The following is a 23021-nucleotide window of genomic DNA, read 5'->3' as shown; positions in this document are numbered from 1 at the left end:
CTGTTTTGTTTGAGGACATGTGGTCCTATTTATAGACATAATGAATAAGATGCAAAATAATTTGCATATATGAAAATGACTTTGCCACTTAGACTGTGATTGCAGATGATCTAGTGTATGCTCTGCCTGCCTGCTTGGATGACATATAAGATTGAGTGAATAGTGATTGGGATACGGTTGGTGTAATAAGCAAGAAAATATATCTTTCTAAAGAATGATATAGTTTCCTAAATTTTAAAGGTGTATCATATAATGTGCTCATAATATGTAATTTTATTTCCTTTTAACTTCCCCCTTCATGCTGGACATGCCCACTATCTGGAAAGTCTTGGGGGGAGGGTGCTGCTGCCATGGCCCATGGCTAGACTTACACCTCTGGTGCTGCCCAAGTGGGGCCACTAGTACAAATTTTTGCAGGGCCGCTTTTTGTTCCTAATCCGCCCCTGGGTACAATGATCCCTATGGCTACATACATTATAAATGACGTTTCTCGTGGCCACTTACAGTATATGGAACCTCTTGTAAAACACAATACACAAACAAATCCTGCAAAATATAAGAGTCTTTTCTTCAACAAGTAGATCTTAGTAACTTTGGGGCTCATTTACATTTGTATGTAAGTCATGTTTATGACGCGCCTGACCGCCTCTCGGATGTAGCAGGACACGTCCGCGCTGACAGGTGTCACTTTCACATCTCCCTGAAATGCTTTTTCAAAAGTAGTCAAGTATGAGCAGGGGCAGAGAGTGGTGTAGAAGAACAGAAGTAACCCTGCTGCACAGCTACACGCAGACATTGAGACAGTATAAAGAGGGCAGCAGAGTTCCGGCATGTTCCGGCTGTCAGTGTCTCCTGCTGTCGCCTGTGTCCTGCCCTGTTCCCTACATAGTCTCCGAGTCAGAGTCTGTCCCCTCTTTTTCTTCTACTCCTTCTCCTGCTCTGCAGCTGCCATTACTGTGGCCCGCGGTATAGTGGATGGAGGGAGGGGTGCAGGCGGCTGTGCTCCCTCAAACTTTTCCAGCACCCGGAGCTCGAGCTCCACTGGACCCACCCTCGCTACACCCCTGGTAGTAATTATATTAAAATGATGGGAGATAAAACCATTTTGGAGTGGGGGCAACAGTACAGGTGTGTCTTTTTTATTTACTGCGGCTTAAGTCGGGCCAAATCTTCCCCATTAGTCGCAAGGTCCCATGTGACTTGGCCACATGGAGCATCTTTTTTGCTGAAAATGTGAGTCTTATTGGCATAAATAAAAAACTGGTGGTGACAGAACTGTATAGCGAGCATGCACTGACAACTGAGGTGTGCGACATTTGTACATCTGTGTGCGACTGAATCTGTATCTGTGTGAAAGGGCTCCTATGCGAGCTGTGGTGGCTTTTACTCATGCTAAGGTCCGCTGCGCTTCATCTGTGACTTTATTGGCGTGATATACCAATTCCTGTTGAAGTCACAGCCCAGCATCCCTAACACACTGTGGGGGTAATTCAGAGTTGATCGCAGTAGCAAATTTGCTAGCAGTTGGGCAAAACCATGTGCACTGCAGGGGATGCAGATATAACATGTGCAGAGAGAGTTAGATTTGGGTGGGTTATTTTGTTTCTGTGCAGGGTAAATACTGGCTGCTTTATTTTTACACTGCAATTTAGATTTCAGTTTGAACACACCACACCCAAATTAACTCTCTCTGCACATGTTACATCTGCCCCCCAGCAGTGAACATGGTTTTGTCCAACTGTTAACAAATTTGCTGCTGTGAACAACTCTAACTTAAGCACTGTGAGCGGCTTTTCGCTGCCACTAAGATGCAAACTTGAAAGAAAAATATTGTCTCCCTGGTGTGGTATCACTATGGGTTAATAACACTGGTGTGACTTTTGTCCTCCATTCCAGCCATCTTGTACTGTATATTGGGGGTAATTCCGACCTGATCGCTCGCTGCAGTTTATCGAAGTGCAGCAAACGGGTCGGATCTGTGTATGTACCGTTGTATTGTAGCTATCGCCTCTGCCTGATTGACAGGCAGAGGCGGTCGCTGGGTGGGAGGGGGCGCGGTCCGGCCAACGCAGGAGCTGCACTGGCCGGGAGTTACTCCTGAAATGCAAAAGCATAGCCGCTGTTCGATGCTTTTGCATTTCTGTAGGGGGGGGACCGGCACTGACATGCGGAGCGGACTAGCCCTGTTCTGGGCATCCCCCTGCATGTCTGAGTGTCTGATCGTAGCTGTGCTAAATTTAGAACAGCTACGATCAACTCAGAATGACCCCCATTGTCTTTTACATGTCTGTATTAAATGGTTTTAAGAAACGTGCCAACTGACTCATATCCTGATTGTCTGTTTCAACCAATTGTACTAGTAGGATTAATTGCAATGCAATGTGTCTTTTATTCCATATTTTAACCATCTGTGTAGATCAAAAAAATGTGCCTTTGTTTTGTGCCAGCCAAAAAGCATTGGAGCATACTGTAATATATTGTATCAGCACCAGAACAGAGAAACAAAGGCACCTGCTAAATACTGCTAATAATACATAGTTCTCATGCATAGAACAGTGGTCATAAATTGCTAAATGTTGAATGATAGTGTTAAAAGGCCAGGGGGTCTATTTATGAAGCAGTGAAAGGAGTGGAGAATTAGCCTGTGGAGAAATTGCCCATAGCAACCAATAAGCTGCTCCGTATAGTTGTATAGTATGCAAATTATAAATGTTACTTCAATGCTGATTGGTTGCCATGGGCAACTTCTCCACTGGCTCACTTCTCCACACTGAAAGGTTTTTCATAAACACTGTCAAAATGGGAAGGAGGGAGGGAAGACAAAAGAAAAAATAGGTGAGGGGAAGGAGAGATACAGCAATTCACTCACTGAATAATACTATCAATAGAGCAAGGCCCCGGATAGCCATCCAGATTGGGGCTAGCCTAGAACATGCCCAAAATATATGGAGCAAGGTGCCTTCCTGTCCACAACCCCACCAACACAGATCTGAGGTAGAAGGAAGGATTCTTTTCAGTCGCTTTGGGACCACATACCAGCGGACATACATTTTAAGGGTGTTTTCTCTATACCTAATAGAGGTGGCCAAAGAGACTAGGGGGTCTATTTACTAAGCCTTGGATGGAGATAAAGTACCAGCCAATCACCTCCAAACTGACATTTTCCCAACCCAGCCTGTGACATGGTAGTTAGGAGCTGGTTGGCTGGTACTTCATCTCCATTCACTTTATATCCATCTAAGGCTTAGTAAATAGACCCCTAAGTTGTTCCTTATTTGTTCCCAGGTTTCCTGTCCTAGTTGTTCACTTATGTCACATTCCCATGTTTGCTCATGGGAAGCTAGAGGTGGCAGGTTATGTGTAAGCAAAAGGCAGTATATTGTGACAAGAGGCCCTTAAAAGGAGAAAACATAGAAATTCGAGAGTAGACCTAATCAAAGAACTACCCGCGGGAATGGATGAAGAGTGAGACTACGTAGTTGCAAGTATTGATAGCATCACTGTGAGGGGAACCCATATCTATCCTGCATATCCACGAAAGATGGAAAAGAGCGCAATAAGGCAATGTCATTAATAAATTGAAGGCCTACTTCCCTCCAGTGTCTGAAGGTATGTTTGTCCTTTCCATCAGGGAAGGACGGATTATCCCAAAGATGGTGAAGGGTGGGGTGGGGGAGTGGGGAAAAATTAAGCCTGTCCCATAGTGATAGAGTAAGTGCTATGGTTGTGTACCAACCAGGAGGCCTGTGCGGGCAGGGTATCCATAGGAGGGAAGAGATAGTGAAAATATGAGATACATCAGACTTCAACTAAACCTACGTACAGTACATGAGGACTGATCCAAATGCCAGAGAACTTCTTGGGATAAGTGGGCCGCATAAAAGTACAGTTTGATATTTGGAACCCCCTTTCCCCCCTCTGTGGTCGCATTATGTAAGGTTGTAGTCACACAAGTGGTTTCTTGACAGCCCAAAGGAAGTGCGTGAATCGTTTCTCAAGTTAGAAAGGCTGTCACAGGGATCATCACCAAAAGAGCCTACAGGAGATACAACAATCACGGGAGAATATTTATCTTTAGAGCGTTCTCTCGGGTATAAACTGATTAGACCATCTATGGAGGTCTTCTGTAATTGTATGGAGAAGCCTGGGGTAGTTAGCTGCGTAGAGTTGTGAGTAATGCCTAAGAGAAGTTGTGATATTAAGGTCTAAGACTTCTGTTTTGGAAGCATTCATTTTAAAATTAGAAATCGAACCGAATTCTTGTATGATTTTAATAATTTGGAACAAGATAAAAGGATTAGATAGAAACACAGAATTTGACGGCAGATAAGAACCACTTGGCCCATCTAGTCTGCCCCTTAAATAGAGTTAGCTTGAATATCATCCGCATAAAGCAAAATTTTATATTCTGAGGGGCCTATGCGTATCCCAGTTATAGAAGCTACGGTTCTTAGAGGCAAGAGGTTCTACTATAAGGGCGAAAATAAAAGGCAACAAGTTTGATGACAATGATTTCACATCGATGTACAGTACACTGCCATTACATCGAAATATATGCTTTGAAGGAGAAACTTGAACATTTTTAAGGACGGAGCAGATTTTTTTTTTTTTTTTAATCTAAATAAAAAATTGTATGCCTTACCATGGACCTAGGGCAACCAACTAATTTGGTATTTTCATTGATCATGTTCAAAAGCTTCAATATTATTGGATCATCATAATCAAATCGCTGGCTCAGTAATACGTAAACAATTACGTTGGCAACAGCAGCAGTTAAAATCGCGGTATTTTCAAACGGTTTGCCTGCAATTACAGAGAAAAGGACATCTACTGTATGTAGCATAAATAATATTTTTAAATCTCTAAAATGGTAATTCCATCTTTAACTAATACTCATAATTAAGCTAATATTTGCCACAGAAATTTATTTTTTGGGATTATAGTAACCCCCCCCCCCCCCATACAGGTTTTTTTGGCATAAACAATCATTAGAGTGACGTGACATCAGTGACTTGTTTTACATGTATTATTTTTAAGTGTGATACATTTTCTGACATCATTTGAAGCAGACCAACAGTAGGAATGGAACATCTGCACAGATCATGGCTCACAGCGATACAAAAAACGTTGGGGGTCATTCAAAGCTGATCACACTCTGTCATTTTTTCGCAGCGATGCGATCAGGTCTGAAGTGCGCCTGCACATGGGTCGTAATGCTCCCGGAATGTCGGATCTAACGAAGAAAGTGATCGCACCAGCGATCGCTTGAAGAGTTACAGGAAGAGGCCGTTCGTGAACGTCAACTGACCGTTTTCAGGGAGAGTCCATGTGAACACAGGTGTGCCCGGCTGGGATCCTGACGTCAGCTCCGTCCTGGTTTATTGCAGCGGGTGAGTAAGTCCTGAGCTGTGCAGAGACAGCTCTCTGCACAATATTTACAGCCCTGCACAGCGATTCCCCCCTCTCCTGTAGGCGGCGACTACCTGATCGCAGCAGTGCAAAAAATAGCCTTTGTAAGACCAGGTCTGAACTAGTGATGAGCGGGTTCGGTTTCTCAGAAACCGAACCCCCCCAAACTTCACCCTTTTTACACGGATCCGAGGCAGGTTCGAACCTTCCCGCCTTGCTCGGCTAACCCGAGCGCCCGAATGTCATCATCCCGCTGTCGGATTCTCGCGAGATTCGGATTCTATATAAGCAGCCGCGCGTCGCCGCCATTTTCACTCGTGCATTGCAAATGTTAGGGAGAGGACGTGGCTGGCGTCCTCTCCGTTATTGTTGAATTTGATTGTGCATTATTGCTTAATTCATTGTGGGGAGGACTGGGGAGCAGCTGTATAATATAGGAGGAGTACAGTGCAGAGTTTTGCTGATCAGTGACCACCAGTTATCCGTTCTCTGCCTGAAAAAAACGCTCCATATCTGTGCTCAGTGTGCTGCATATATATCTGTGCTCACACTGCTTAATTGTGGGGACTGGGGAGAAGCTGTATTATATAGCAGGAGTACAGTGCAGAGTTTTGCTGATCAGTGACCACCAGTCATCCGTTCTCTGCCTGAAAAAAACGCTCTATATCTGTGCTCAGTGTGCTGCATATATATCTGTGCTCACACTGCTTAATTGTGGGGACTGGGGAGCAGCTGTATTATATAGCAGGAGTACAGTGCAGAGTTTTGCTGACAGTGACCACCAGTATACGTTGTCTGCCTGAAAAACACTCCATATCTGTGCTCAGTGTGCTGCTTTATTGTGGGGACTGGGGACCACCAGTATAATTAATATTATATAGGAGGAGTACAGTGCAGAGTTTTGCGGACAGTGACCACCATTATACGTTGTCTGCCTGAAAAACACTCTATATCTGTGCTCAGTGTGCTGCTTTATTGTGGGGACTGGGGAGTCGGGACCACCAGTATAATATTATATAGGAGGAGTACAGTGCAGAGTTTTGCTGACACAGTGACCACCAGTATACTATATATAGCAGTACGGTACGGAAGGCCACTGCTGTACCTACCTCTGTGTCGTCATTAAGTATACTATCCATCTACATTCTATACCTGTGGTGCATTTTAGTTTTGCAGTTTGCTGACACAGTGACCACCAGTATACTATATATAGCAGTACGGTACGGAAGGCCACTGCTGTACCTACCTCTGTGTCGTCATTAAGTATACTATCCATCTACATTCTATACCTGTGGTGCATTTTAGTTTTGCAGTTTGCTGACACAGTGACCACCAGTATACTATATATAGCAGTACGGTACGGAAGGCCACTGCTGTACCTACCTCTGTCTCATCATTAAGTATACTGTCCATCTACATTCTATACCTGTGGTACATTTTAGTTTTGCAGTTTGCTGACACAGTGACCACCAGTATACTATATATAGCAGTACGGTACGGAAGGCCACTGCTGTACCTACCTCTGTGTCGTCATTAAGTATACTATTCATCTACATTCTATACCTGTGGTGCATTTTAGTTGTGCGCAGTATATATAGTAGTAGGCGATTGCTATTGATACTGACATATAATTCCACATATTAAAATAAGGAGAACAAAAATGTGGAGGTTAAAATAGGGAAAGAACAAGATCCACTTCCACCTCGTGTTTAAGCTGCTGCCACTAGTCATGGCCGAGACGATGAAATGCCATCAACGTCGTCTGCCAAGGCCGATGCCCAATGTCATAGTAGAGAGCATGTAAAATCCCCCCAAAAAAAGTTCAGTAAAATGACCCAAAAATCAAAATTAAAAGTGTCTGAGGAGAAGCGTAAACTTGCCAATATGCCATTTACGAGACGGAGTGGCAAGGAATGGCTGAGGCCCTGGCCTATGTTCATGGCTAGTGGTTCAGTTTCACATGAGGATGGAAGCACTCATCCTCTTGCTAGAAAAATGAAAAGAGTTAAGCTGGCAAAAGCACAGCAAAGAACTGTACGTTCTTCTAAATCACAAATACCCAAGGAGAGTCCAATTGTGTCGGTTGCAATGCCTGACCTTCCCAACACTGGACGGGAAGAGCTTGCGCCTTCCACCATTTGCACACCCCCTGCAAGTGCTGGAAGGAGCACCCGCAGTCCAGTTCCTGATAGTCAAATTGAAGATGTCACTGTTGAAGTACACCAGGATGAGGATATGGGTCTTGCTGGCGCTGGGAAGGAAATTGACAAGGAGGATTCTGATGGCGAGGTGGTTTGTTTAAGTCAGGCACCCGGGGAGACACCTGTTGTCCGTGGGACGAATATGGCCATTGACATGGCTGGTCAAAATACAAAAAAAAATCAGCTCTTCTGTGTGGAATTATTTTAACACAAATGCGCACAACAGGTGTCAAGCCGTGTGTTGCCTTTGTCAAGCTGTAATAAGTAGGGGTAAGGACGTTAACCACCTCGGAACATCTTCCCTTATACGTCACCTGCAGCGCATTCATAAAAAGTCAGTGACAAGTTCATAAACTTTGGATGACAGCCGAAGCAGTCCACTGACCACTAAATCAATTCCTCTTGTAACCAAGCTCCTGCAAACCACACCACCAACTCCCTCAGTGTCAATTTCCTCCTTACCCAGGAAAGCCAATAGTCCTGCAGGCCATGTCACTGGCAAGTCTGACGAGTCCTCTCCTGCCTGGGATTCCTCCGATGCATCCTTGAGTGTAACGCCTACTGCTGCTGGCGCTGCTGTTGTTGCTGCTGGGAGTCGATCGTCATCCCAGAGGGCAAGTCGGAAGACCACTTGCACTACTTCCAGTAAGCAATTGACTGTCCAACAGTCCTTTGCGAGGAAGATGAAATATCACAGCAGTCATCCTGCTGCAAAGCAGATAACTCAGGTCTTGGCAGCCTGGGCGGTGAGAAACGTGGTTCCGGTATCCACCGTTAATTCAGAGGCAATTAGAGACTTGATTTAGGTATTGTGTCCCCGGTACCAAATACCATCTAGGTTCCATTTCTCTAGGCAGGCGATACCGAAAATGTACACAGACCTCAGAAAAAGAGTCACCAGTGTCCTAAAAAATGCAGTTGTACCCAATGTCCACTTAACCACGGACATGTGGACAGTTGGAGCAGGGCAGACTCAGGACTATATGACTGTGACAGCCCACTGGGTAGATGTATTGCCTCCCGCAGCAAGAACAGCAGTGGTGGCACCAGTAGCAGCATCTCGTAAACGCCAACTCGTTCCTAGGCAGGCTACGCTTTGTATCACCGCTTTCCATAAGAGGCACACAGCTGACAACCTCTTACGAAAACTGAGGAAGATCATCACAGAATGGTTTACCCCAATTGGACTCTCCTGGGGATTTGTGACATCGGACAACGCCAGCAATATTGTGCGTGCATTACATGTGGGCAAATTCCAGCACGTCCCATGTTTTGCTCATACATTGAATTTGGTGGTGCAGAATTATTTAAAAAACGACAGGGGCGTGCAAGAGATGCTGTCGGTGGACCGAAGAATTGTGGGCCACTTTCGGCATTCAGCCACAGTGTACAGAAGACTGGAGCACCACCAAACAATCCTGAACCTGCCCTGCCATCACCTGAAGCAAGAGGTGGTAACGAGGTGGAATTCAACCTTTATATGCTTCAGAGGATGGAGGAGCAGCAAAAGGCCATTCAAGCCTATACATCTGGCCACGATATAGGCAAAGGAGGGGGAATGCACCTGAATCAAGCGCAGTGGAGAATGATTTTAACGTTGTGCAAGGTTCTGCAACCCTTTGAACTTGCCACACGTGAAGTCAGTTCAGACACTGCCAGCCTGAGTCAGGTCATTCCGCTCATCAGGCTTTTGCAGAAGAAGCTGGAGACATTGAAGGAGGAGCTAAAACAGAGCGATTCCGCTAGGTATGTGGGACTGGTGGATGGAGCCCTTAATTCGCTTAACCAGTATTCACGGGTGGTCAATCTGTTGAAATCAGAGCACTACATTTTGGCCACCGTGCTCGATCCTAGATTTAAAACCTGCGTTGTATCTCTCTTTCCGGCAGACACAAGTCTGCAGAGGTTCAAAGACCTGCTGGTGAGAAAATTGTCAAGTGAAGTGGAACGTGACCCGTCAACATCTCCTCCTTCACATTCTCCCGCAACTGGGGGTGCGAGGAAAAGGCTAAGAATTCCGAGCCCACCCGCTGGCGGTGATGCAGGGCAGTCTGGAGCGAGTGCTGACATCTGGTCCGGACTGAAGGACCTGCCAACGATTACTGACATGTCGTCTACTGTCACTGCATATGATTCTGTCACCATTGAAAGAATGGTGGAGGATTATATGAGTGACCGCATCCAAGTAGGCACGTCAGACAGTCCGTACGTATACTGGCAGGAAAAAGAGGCAATTTGGAGGCCCTTGCATAAACTGGCTTTATTCTACCTAAATTGCCCTCCCTCCAGTGTGTACTCCGAAAGAGTGTTTAGTGCAGCTGCTCACCTTGTCAGCAATCGGCGTACGAGGTTACTTCCAGAAAATGTGGAGAAGATGATGTTCATCAAAATGAATTATAATCAATTCCTGCGTGGAGACAGTCACCAGCAATTGCCTCCTGAAAGTTCACAGGGACCTGAGATGGTGGATTCCAGTGGGGACGAATTAATAATCTGTGAGGAGGGGGATGTACACAGTGGAAGGGGTGAGGAATCGGATGATGATGAGGATGATGATGAGGAGGACATCTTGAGAGATTGATTGCTTCTTTTTTGGTGGGGGCCCAAACCAACCAGTCATTTCAGTCACAGTCGTGTGACAGACCCTGTAGCTGAAATGATGGGTTTGTTAAAGTGTGCATGTCCTGTTTATACAACATAAGCATAAGGGTGGGTGGGAGGGCCCAAGGACAATTCCATCTTGCACCTCTTTTTTCTTTCATTTTTCTTTGCATCATGTGCTGATTGGGGACTATTTTTTGAAGTGCCATCCTGTCTGACACTGCATTGCCACTCCATTATGGGCCAGGTGTTTGTGTCGGCCACTTGTGCCGCTTAGCTTAGTCACACAGCGACCTTGGTGCGCCTCTTTTTTTCTTTGCATCATGTGCTGTTTGGGGACTATTTTTTTGAAGTGCCATCCTGTCTGACACTGCAGTGCCACTCCTAGATGGGCCAGGTGTTTGTGTCGGCCACTTGTGTCGCTTAGCGTAGTCACACAGCGACCTCGGTGCAAATTTTAGGACTAAAAATAATATTGTGAGGTGTTCAGAATAGACTGGAAATGAGTGGAAATTATGGTTATTGAGGTTAGTAATATTATGGGATCAAAATGACCCCCAAATTCTATGATTTAAGCTGTTTTTTAGGGTTTTTTGAAAAAAGCACCCGAATCCAAAACACACCCGAATCCGACAAAAAATTTTCGGTAAAGTTTTGCCAAAACGCGTCCGAATCCAAAACACGTCCGCGGAACCGAATCCAAAACCAAAACACAAAACCCGAAAAATGTCCGGTGCACATCACTAGTCTGAACTAGGCCCTTTATTTGTGTTGCTAAACGTCAAACTAGATTCTGCACTGAAACCTTATATAATATATTGGCCCTCATTCCGAGTCGTTCGCTCAGTAAATTTCTTCGCATCGCAGTGATTTTCCGCTTAGTGCGCATGCGCAATATCCGCACTGCGACTGCGCCAAGTAATTTTGCTATGAAGATAGTATTTTTACTCACGGCTTTTTCTTCGCACCGGCGATCGTAGTGTGATTGACAGGAAATGGGTGTTACTGGGCGGAAACAGGCCGTTTTAAGGGCGTGTGGGAAAAAACGCTACCGTTTCCGGAAAAAACGCGGGAGTGGCTGGAGAAACGGGGGAGTGTCTGGGCGAACGCTGGGTGTGTTTGTGACGTCAAACCAGGAACGACAAGCACTGAACTGATCGCAGATGCCGAGTAAGTCTGAAGCTACTCTGAAACTGCTAAGAAGTTTGTAATCGCAATATTGCGAATACATCGTTCGCAATTTTAAGAAGCTAAGATTCACTCCCAGTAGGCGGCGGCATAGCGTGTGCAACTCTGCTAAAATCGCCTTGCGAGCGAACAACTCGGAATGAGGACCATTGTTCTATAACAAATAAGCATTAGGTGCAACCTAAAGTACAGAACAGGGTGAAGAAGGAAAATAAGTAGCCACTGACCTTTGCGGGATTTTATATTCTCCACTAAACAATCACTTTCTTCTCCAATCCTGTTTTCAATTGTTTCCTTCCCCATTCCGAAATCTCGTAGAGTTGAAAGAGTAAACCGCCTCATCGCTTTCCAGGATTCACCATTAGAAAAAAGAATTCCTGGGTGGAAGGAACAAATATTATTTAATATTTTAATTTCATATTAATAAAACAATGATATAATGTGTTATATTGTGTTTATTTAGAGAGACAACATCCTTCTCCCCAAAAAAGGATTTGGGTTTATTTTACCTACAGGCAGTGTTGAACTGCGGCATGAAGGGCCCACCTGGGGAATGCAGTGGTAGAGGCCCATGCTTAGGGGTGTGGCCAGCCTGTTGAGGGGGTGCGGCCAGCCAATAAAGGCATGGCTAACCAATAGAGAGTGTAGGGTCTGGGCCCCTTTATAAATATATTCTATGCATGATAATTTCCAGTTTAATCCACTGTTGAAAATACACCATAGTCCTGTGCAGTATAATGGTGCTTACAATACGCACGGTGCGATTCTCGCATGCTATTAGATATTATTAGTTCAAATAGCATTGCGTCTAGTTCAAATCGCACCGTGTGTATTGTCCCTTTCAATGCGATGCGCGCTCCCGTCTAATCTATTATATTATCTATTGATAAATAAGGGCAACAGTCAGTAACATGGTAGTTAGGAGATGATTGGCTGGTGCAAGTTATCACTCACAGTAAAATTTATCACACATTGATAAATAAGGGCATCAGTCTGTAACATGGCAGTTAGTAGCTGATTGGCTGGTGCAATTTATCACTCATTGATAATTAAGGGCATAAATACATTGTAGTGTATGCAAAATCGGATGTACTGTAGTTCAAATAGCACCGTGTGTACACTCCAAATTGTGTAGGCTCAAATCGCACCTAGCACAGATAGCACCGTGTTTGGGCCCCTTTAGGTAACATGTATAATGTATAATACAAGTGCACAGTCTGGAACCTGAACCCTAGAGGAAGCGGTGGGCCCTCAGGCAGTGGGGCCCACTGGGAGATCGCCTATACCCCTGTGGGCCAGTCTGACCCTGACTACAGTACATACGGTATGTTTATGCAAACACCAAGAAGAGCACATGGATAAATGAACCGATTAGAAATCTCAGGGAGGACAGAAATTAGGGAGAGCTCCACACACCAAGCACAAACTACCAACTGTGTCATTTGTTAAGAAACTTATAAAGTGCACATATTGTCTGCAGGGCAGTCGAGAGCCGGGATGGGCCCGGGTACTTTTCAAGGGGCGTGGCCTAATCACAGGAGGGGTGGTCATGCATCCTTAGATAAAAATACTGAAAAAAATATTACTTTAAGCACCTACTTGGCCACACTGCAGCCCAGCATGCAGCAGCTTTTGCTGGGCTGAGGAAAAGAGCTGCTGCTGCTGCTAGGTAAGAGTGAGGAGGCCAGGCCCCTACTGGACCCTCACTGGGCCCCTCCATCAGACCTGGGCCCGGGTAATTTATTCACTCTCCCCCCGCACCTCTATCGGCACCACTGCTTATATGGGAAGTGAATCTTTAGTGTGATGCTGAGGTTGCAAATTTGCAATGACACTGATAGTTACATGATGTTCATTAACCTTGGTGAACAGTATTTGTAATATTGTCCATCCCTAATCAAAAATGACATTTGTGACCACAAAGCAGACACTACTGATTTATATGCTGAGTGAACAAAAATAACCATTGTCAACTGAAAAGGAAAATGGTCAAAGTGTTCAACAGGAATGTAGCTAACCCAGAGGTCCCCAACGATGGTTCCCAAGGTTACCCAAATGGTTCAGATTTAAAGCAGTGCCTATTTTGACAAGGATTTTAAATTTAGTTTTAGTCATATGCTGGGTACAATTTAGACAATGTGTACCCAAAACGATCTCATTAGTGACGTGACCCTGTGGTGGGGCTGGCATCAGTGCAAGTGTATAGGGGGTGTAGGGGCAGCTGGGGCCATGCTGCAAGTTTTAGTCATAACTTTTGCAAACAGATTAATGATACTGTATGGATTTTGTTGATGAACATCTCTCTAAAATTCCTTTGGGAAACATACAGATGTAGCCACGCTCATTGTGATTTTGCCGGTGTGTTAATCTAAATCACACCCGCGGCCATTCAATTAACATTGGAACAGCCCGGCGAGGCCCGGTGTGGGTGCACTTAGCTATGCTGGGAGAGCTACGAGAGCGTGGCTTTATCTTTACGTTTAATTACAGTATGTGTGTAGTAATCTAGGCTCGATAGGCTGAGAATATGTTACATGCTGAGTCTGACTTACCGTAGTGCTCCCATATATCATATACTGTACAAAATAATGCCTTAACTTTGTTAGAACAAACAAGTACAATACACAATGATATTTCCTTCACAGCAGGTCATATTTATTTTCTGCAAATATCCATAACACATTATTGTTCTTTAAAAATGTAAAACACTACTTTCAGTGTGAATTTTGACAAAGATGTTAAATTTAGTTTTATACAGAAATGGGTTCTCTGCGCACTGAGGTGTTAATCTGAGGCGGGGTGTGCTGCTGGTAATGAGGGGTGTCCCACCCCCCCTTAAATGGTAAGTATACAGATGTGGATAAATCCACAGGGAACCAGCGCTCAAACCCTATTTGTAGTGGTGAATGATACGGTTATAAAGTGAAACTAAAATCAATAATGAAAAAGCAGGTAATATACTTAAGGTTGTTTATTCTAAGATGCTGAGATACTTTCTTTCCCAACAGGTATAAATTCGGTTTAAAAGTCAATCAGTGATTGGGGCACGCTCCTGGTTTGAGCTTAAATTCTGAAGTGCAAGGTTCAATTGAAAGAACAAATGCTGTAATCTTTGTAAAGTCGAAAAAAAGAAAAAGAAAAATGCCACAAAAAAATATTAATGATAATATGTACTAAAGTCCAAACAGTTTACAAGTCTATACAGACAGCGGCGTCCCGCTAATCTGTGCTCTGAAGTGAAGGATTCTCTTGTGAAGTGATGAACAGTTGACAGCGGTAGTGTATGCTTTGGTTAGAGTGGAGAATAAGGACCCTGGACTGGCGCTATTCCTCCTGCAGCACGTCCCACAGTAGAGCGCCCGAATCAGGCCCGCTCTGTGGGGCCGCTGACCTGGGGTGTGCGCCTGTCACAGAGGCGAAGTGGACCCGGCCGGAGCTCTCCGAGTGGCTGGCCGCGCCTCTCCTCCTCCTACAGGGACTTACCTTCTCCCTTCCCCTCCGCCTTCCACTCTCCGCTGTCTCGGGCTTCTTCCGTCGCCTGGCAACCGGTTGCTTCCGGAACTCCGGATCACGTGACCGGATGGTTTACGGAAAGGATTAGCAGTACTGTCCTTCTTTGTAGTGAATATTCGTCCTCAGTCCAATGTAGTATAGATGGGTAGCTCCAACGCGTTTCGACCTGTTAGGGTCTTCCTCTGGGAGGAAGACCCTAACAGGTCGAAACGCGTTGGAGCTACCCATCTATACTACATTGGACTGAGGACGAATATTCACTACAAAGAAGGACAGTACTGCTAATCCTTTCCGTAAACCATCCGGTCACGTGATCCGGAGTTCCGGAAGCAACCGGTTGCCAGGCGACGGAAGAAGCCCGAGACAGCGGAGAGTGGAAGGCGGAGGGGAAGGGAGAAGGTAAGTCCCTGTAGGAGGAGGAGAGGCGCGGCCAGCCACTCGGAGAGCTCCGGCCGGGTCCACTTCGCCTCTGTGACAGGCGCACACCCCAGGTCAGCGGCCCCACAGAGCGGGCCTGATTCGGGCGCTCTACTGTGGGACGTGCTGCAGGAGGAATAGCGCCAGTCCAGGGTCCTTATTCTCCACTCTAACCAAAGCATACACTACCGCTGTCAACTGTTCATCACTTCACAAGAGAATCCTTCACTTCAGAGCACAGATTAGCGGGACGCCGCTGTCTGTATAGACTTGTAAACTGTTTGGACTTTAGTACATATTATCATTAATATTTTTTTGTGGCATTTTTCTTTTTCTTTTTTTCGACTTTACAAAGATTACAGCATTTGTTCTTTCAATTGAACCTTGCACTTCAGAATTTAAGCTCAAACCAGGAGCGTGCCCCAATCACTGATTGACTTTTAAACCGAATTTATACCTGTTGGGAAAGAAAGTATCTCAGCATCTTAGAATAAACAACCTTAAGTATATTACCTGCTTTTTCATTATTGATTTTAGTTTCACTTTATAACCGTATCATTCACCACTACAAATAGGGTTTGAGCGCTGGTTCCCTGTGGATTTATCCACATCTGTATACTTAAATTTAGTTTTAGTCTTAGGGGGGTATCCAATTAGCCGTGAAAAGATTTTACAGAAAAAATGGTCTTTTATAGCGATTTTTTGCCCAATGGCCACTATTAGGCTATCCAGCTAGAGCCCATTATTGTCATGTGAAAAATGACCCGTTTTCACAAGAAAACACACAGGATACGGAATAAGTTGCCGGACCCATGTGTTTTCGTGGCCACGATCATAAAAACGAGTAATTTGCCTGGGATTTTATTTTCTTTCTTGGACAGGTCAAAAAAAAATCCTGATTGCTGATTTACGGGACTAATTGGATAGACCCCAGACAATCAATTAGCTGCAGTAAATTACAGTGGATAATTGGATACCGCAATTAGTCAGTGGATCTTAATTTTCATTTTAGTCTAATTTTAGTCCTGAAATAAAACCACTGTCAATGATTACTTTCAGTCATAATTTTAGGAGACAAAATTAACATTGGTTTTAAGGATATCCACGGGTCAACGCAGATGGTTAAAGCAAAGTGATTGAAATACTAATAATGTCACCTGTGCCCAAGCTTGGTTACCCTTAAAACCTGGACCACTGTGCATGTGGAGAACGGTTCCTTTGTGATCGCAGGAAGCCCTCCGTAAGCCTCTGCTTGATTGACAGGCAGAGGCATTTAGGGGGTGGGGCATTGCCGGAAACGGGGGCGTATCACCTCTGTCTTCCAGGAGTGGCGAGGCCAAGGTCTACATCTGAAGACGTATATTTCTTGGCCTCGCAAGGCCCCCTACCAAGGACAGCCTGTGTAAACTGAGGCTTACTCAGCTATTCGTTTGCAGGGAACATCGCAACCATCAGTCACGATGTTAATGCCAGGCTGTGACCGCGGTTGCAGCGCTGGGATCGCAAATTCAGCAACTTCCTACTGCAGTTGCATTTTTAGTGATTGCATTTGCAAAGTTGCATGCATGCAGATTTGCAAATGCGATCACTTTTGAATAAGGGCCTAAGGCCACTCCTGCGGAACTCCACAAAGTGTCAGTTCCTGATTGGCACACATACTGTAGCACGCCAGATTATTACTTATATAGTCCCTCACAGTAAACAATGGTTGATGGTGAACCACATCAGGAAAACACAGGCCAAAGGTGATTTTTACAAACAAATATATTTTTTCTCATGAAATTTATTATTAAACAAGGAAATATTTTAAATACTGTATACTGTGTACTTTATGTACTGTATTAGAAGTGATAACATTAGGCCAGAAACCTGTTTATTGACTTTATTGAGTAATTTGTTTACTCTTCTAACAATAGTATTTAAATAAAGGGTTAATTTCTGTCTGCAGTATTAACACCTCTTCTAATGTTTTCGTTTATTTACAACAAATTGTTAGATGTACAGTATATTTATTTACTCTGTGTGTTGAATTTTTTTACTTTCAATTTACTCTTTAGATATTGGTATTTATAAAGTTCTTATCATCACAGTTCTTTTGAAGGGAAGAGTTCGGCATCCCGGTAGTCTGGATGCCGGTGGTCATGTGACCAACACTGGAATCCTAACATCACTCGTGAGACCGGTGCTGGAACACAGACCGCTGGAATGCCAAAGGTGAGAATTGGGGTTAGGTATAGGGCACAGGGGGGAAGGGATAGGGTTAGACGCTTGGGGAGGATAAGGGTTAAGTACTAGGGGGGGTGGTTAGCCATAGCCATCATCCCTCATGGAATAGCCCTAGCCGCCACCCCTCAAAGGTTAGGATTACGGTAGGGGTCAGGAAAGGGGTAAATTACTTACCTTTGTCCGGTGTCTGGATTCTCATTGACGGGATGCCACAGTCGATCATGTGACCGCCAGCATCTCGACCGCCGGAATTTCATACCCAACCCCTTTTAAACAGTATTATGTTCATCATACAGACTAATATTTATTTTGGTAATTTTTTTGTTTTTTGTTTTTTTTTATTAATTGTAATTCTAGTTTTCCTATTCCATTTATCCCTCCACCTAGAACTGTCCTCTTCCCAGTGCAATCTCTAAATTTCCCTCATAGACCCAATCTAAAAGATGTTAGACTATTGCCCTTCATATTATAACATGTATTCAATGACTGACCAACTAATGCTATGATCAATTAATGCTAAAGGTATCCATGCTCTAACAAATGTTAGATAATAATAGAAATGAAAATGCCTACATTCAGGAAATATGTTAAGTCCTCTTCTCCACTGAGAAGGTAAATATAAATGTGTAATTATCTTAATCTCTAAACATACAACACAATATCATAAAACTGCACCCCCCTATGTCATCACAGTCTATCCTGAAAAAGGACTATCAACAAGGCCTTTAAACAACACAAAATAAAATAAAAAAATATTTATCATACGTCTTAGAGGATGCTGGGGTCCACTTCATGTCCATGGGGTATAGACGGTTCCGCAGGAGCCATGGGCACTCTAAGACTTTTCAAAGGGTGTGAACTGGCTCCGCCCTCTATGCCCCTCCTCCAGACCTCAGTTTTAGAAATGTGCCCAGGCAGACTGGATGCACTCCAGAGGAGCTCTACTGAGTTTCTCTGAAAATACTTATGTTATGTTTTTTATTTTCAGGGAGAACTGCTGGCAACAGTCTCCCTGCTTCGTGGGACTGAGGGGGCAGAAGTAGGAACCAACTTCCTAAAGAGTTTCATGGCTCTGCTTCTGGCTAACAGGACACCATTAGCTCCTGAAGGGTACTGAACGCTAAACGTGCCTAGATGCTCACTCCCACAGCACGCCGTCACCTCCCTCACAGAGCCAGAAGTCAGAAGACAGGTGAGTGTTAGAAGAGAGATCTTCAATCAAGGTGACGGCTAAAGGTATCGCGCGGCTGGTGGGAGCGCAGCACGCCATGTTGCCCACACATACACAGGCACTGCAGGGTGCAGGGCACTGGGGGGGCGCCCTGGGCAGCATGATACCTTATAAAACTGGCTAAAAAGGGGCACAAGATGCCAAGGCACAGTCCTACCCCCGCCAATATAAAAATTTACCTCATAAAAGCTGAGGAGAAACATGCCATTGAAGAGTGGAGCATCCTCCTCAGTCAGCCAGCACACTGCTCAGCGCCATTTTCTCTCCTTCCAGGCTGCAGAGAAGAACACTGGTCCTCCTCCACTGCTGAACAAGTATCAGGGTGCAAAACAGGGGGGGCCACAGTGAATTTGGTGCTATATAATTGTGTGATTAACATTATAAAAGCGCTGCATGCCAGTAGGCATTTTGTGTTCACAGACATTGTGTTACTGGTGCTGGGTTGTGAACTGGCAAACCTATCTGTATACCTCTGACAGATTTTACTGTGGGTCTGCCCCCTATGAGTCCCAGAGTGTCTGTGGTGTGGTTGTGAACGTGTGTGACAAGTCAGAGGCAGGGATCTCTTCCTCTGTGGGAGACATGTTAGGGACACAGAGGTGTAATATGACACCAAGAGCCTGACTGGGTGAAAGGTTACATGATAGTGTGAATCATATCAGTAAGAGGTTGGACTGAATCTCATGCAGAAAACAAAATAATCTGTTGAAGATGTGATTTTTAATAGTTCTGCCTTTCATCCACAGGGACCCCCCTGGGTCACATACAAATTTGCACAAGTAGTACAAACTGATACCGACACGGACTCTGATTCCTGTTTCGACACTAGTGATTCCAGGGGAATAGGTCCGAAGTTAGCAAAAAACATTCAAAACATGTTTTAGCTATAAAGGAGGTGTTAGAAGTTACGAAGCCCCCTCTTTTACCACAAGGAGAGGGTTTACCTTAGTAAAGAAGTAATGTAATTTTCCCTCCACCTCAGGAGTTGAACAGTCTCTTGGAGGGAGTCTGATTTAACCTGAAAAGAAATTTCAGATTCCCAAAAGGAATTCAGGCAGCTTCCCTTTTTCCAAAAGGTGGGAGTCACTCCGCATTTTAGACAGGGCCCTGTCATAAAAGAGAAAAGGTGTTTCTCCCTGCGCCTGGAATGGCTTCACTTAAGGAGCCGACAGACCGCAAGTGAGTGAGGTAATCTATTGATGTGGCCAATGGGACACTACTCAGGCCTACCATTGTCTGTGCGTGGGTGAGTAGTGCTTTTGAAAAGTGGTCAGAAAACTTGTCATTAGACATTGACACAATAAATGGAGAAGAGATACTCCTAACGTTAGGTCATATCAAAGACGCTGCTGCGTAATTACTAGAAACCATAAAATATATTGGTCTCTTGGGATCAAGAACCGCTACCATGGCAGTATCAGCTCGGAGGGCGTTGTGGATTCGCCAGTGGAATGCTGATGCAGATTCCAAAAGAAATATGGAGACTTTCCCGTATAAAGGTGAGGCCTTGTTTGGTGATGGGCTGGATGCGTTAGTCTCGGTGGCTACCGCAGGTAAGTCGACATTCTTGCCTTCTGCTCCTACACCGGCGAAAAAGACACATCCCTCTCACATGCAGTCCTTTCGGCCCAACAAATACAAAAAGGCTAAAGGTATCCCCTTTTTTTGGAGGTAGGGGAAGGGGAAAAGGAAAGAAATCTGCAGCATCTCCCGGATCGCAGGAGCAGAAGTCCACCCCTGCTTCTGCCAAATCTGCAGCATGATGCTGGGGCTCCCTTGCGGGAGTCCACTCGGGTGGGAACACGTCTGAAACTTTTCAGTCAAATCTGGATTCAATCTGGCCGGGACCCATGGGTCTTACAAATAGTGTCCCATGGGTGCAAACTAGAGTTTCAAGACATCCCCCCATGCCGATTTTTCAGATCGACCTTGCCAGCTTCTCTTACAGAAAGAGAAACAGTAACAACGGCAATTCAAAAATTATGTCAGGATCAGGTCATTGTCCTGGTACCCTTGTCACAGCAAGGAGAAGGTTTTTATTCAAGCCTCTTCGTAGTTCCAAAGCCGGAAGGCTCGGTCAGACCGATTTTAAGCCTGAAAAATCTGAATCGCTACCTGAAAAGGTTCAAGTTCAAGATGGAATCCATGAGGGTAGTGATTTCCAGTCTAGAGGAGGGGGACTACATGGTGTCAGTAGACATAAAGGATGCTTACTTGCATGTTCCCATTTATCCTCCTCACCAAGCTTATCTGAGATTCGCAGTATAGGCTTGCCATTACCAGTTCCAGACGTTGCCGTTCAGACTCTCCACGGCACCGAGGGGCGGAGATGATGGTCCTCCTTCGTCAAAAAGGAGTCAATATAATTCCTTATCTGGACGATCTCCTGATAAAAGCGAGATCCAGGAAATAGTTGGTGCAGAACATCGCATTCTCCCTGTCAATACTCCAACAACACGGTTGGATCATGAATTTTCCAAAGTCTCAGTTGGAACCGATAACAAGATTGTCCTTTTTAGGGAAGATTCTGGACACAGAAGTACGGAGAGTATTTCTTCCAGTGGAAAAGGTTCTGGAAATCCAGAAAATGGTCAAACAAATATTGAAACCAACAAGCGTGCCGATCCATCAATGCATTCGGTTGTTGGGGAAAATGGTAGCGGCCTACGAGGCCATTCAGTTTGGCCGATTTCATGCCAGAGTTTTCCTGTGGGACCTGTTGGACAAGTGGTCCGGATCCCACCAACACATGCACCGGGAAATAATCTTGTCCCCCAAAGCCAAGATTTCGCTACTGTGGTGGCTACACAGTTCTCACCAACTTGAGGGACGCAGGTTTGGGATTCATGACTGGGTCCTAATAACCACGGATGCAAGTCGCCGAGGCTGGGGAGCTGTCACACAGGGTGAAAGCTTCTCAGGAAAATGGTCAAATCAGAAAGCCTGCCTTCACATAAACGTGCTGGAATTGAGAGCCATTTACAACGGCCTACAATAGGCAGTACATCTTCTTCAAGATCATCCCGTGCAGATCCAGTCGGACAATGTAACAGCAGTCGCGTACATTAACAGGCAGGGCGGAACGAAAAGCAGAGCGGCAATGGCAGAGGTGACAAAGTTCCTCCTCTGGGCAGAAAGACATGTAAAGGCTCTGTTGGCGATTTTCATTCCGGGAGTAGACATCTGGGAAGCAGACTTCCTCAGCAGACACGATCTCCATCCAGGAGAATGGGGCCTCCACCAAAAAGTCTTCGCAGAGGTGACAAGTCTTTGGGGAGTTCCTCAAGTAGACATGATGGCATCTCGTCTCAACAAGAAGCTTCAGAGATATTGTTCCAGGTCGAGAGACCCTCCAGCAATAGCAGTGGATGCGCTGGTGGCCCAGTGGGTGTTCCGGTCAGTATATGTCTTCCCTCCACTTCCGCTGATCCCAAAAGTTCTCAAGATAATAAGAAGAACAGGAGTTCGAGCAATCTTCATTGCCCCAGACTGGCCAAGGAGGGCTTGATACCCAGATCTTCAGGAGTTGCTCATAGAAGATCCTCGGCCTCTTCCTCCTCACGAGGACCTGCTACAGCAGGGGCCGTGCGTGTATCAAGACTTACCGCGGCTACGTTTGACAGCATGGCTGTTGAGCGCCGGATCCTAGCCCGAAAGGGTATTCCCAAGGAAGTCAGCCCCACTCTTATTCAGGCCAGGAAAGGAGTAACGTCTAAACATTACCACCGTATTTGGAGAAAATATGTGTCTTGGTGTGAATCCAAGAAGGCTCCTACGGAAGAGTTTCAGTTGGGACGTTTTCTCCATTTTCTGCAGGCTGGTGTGGATGCTGGCCTTCGATTGGGGTCAATCAAGGTCAAGATTTCGGCCTTGTCAGTCTTCTTCCAAAAACAATTGGCCTCTCTTCCAGAAGTTCAGACCTTCGTGAAAGGGGTTCTGCACATCCAGCCTCCATTTGTGCCTCCGGTGGCACCATGGGACCTTAATGTGGTGTTGCAGTTCCTTCAATCGGATTGGTTTGAACCTACATGAGATAGATTTGAAGTTTCTCACTTGGAAAGTGGTGATGCTTTTGGCCTTGGCATCCGCAAGGCGGTTGTTAGTATTGGGGGCCTTGTCTCACAAGAGCCCTTACCTGATCTTTCATGAAGATAGGGCTGAGTTGAGAACTCGCCAACATTTTCTTCCAAAGGTGGTTTTATCTTTCCACATAAACCAACCTATTGTGGTGCCAG

General features: G+C 45.1%; 1 protein-coding gene across 1 annotated transcript in view; it reads right to left on the bottom strand.

The window, feature by feature from the left end:
* The window catches only part of LOC134908933 (cytochrome P450 2C5-like), a 128949-nt gene that overhangs the window by 35437 nt on the left and 70491 nt on the right, over positions 1-23021 (bottom strand). The window contains exons 5-6 of the mRNA XM_063915187.1: positions 11627-11776; positions 4643-4803 (exon numbers count right to left, since the gene is read on the bottom strand). Of these exons, the coding sequence (XP_063771257.1) occupies positions 4643-4803; positions 11627-11776 (311 nt within the window). The remainder of the gene's footprint in view (positions 1-4642; positions 4804-11626; positions 11777-23021) is intronic.

Source organism: Pseudophryne corroboree, chromosome 4 (genome assembly GCF_028390025.1).
Source record: "Pseudophryne corroboree isolate aPseCor3 chromosome 4, aPseCor3.hap2, whole genome shotgun sequence".
Lineage (NCBI taxonomy): Eukaryota > Metazoa > Chordata > Amphibia > Anura > Myobatrachidae > Pseudophryne > Pseudophryne corroboree.
The sequence above is the reverse complement of the archived record's forward strand: the minus strand, read 5'-3'. Positions and strand labels throughout refer to the sequence as shown.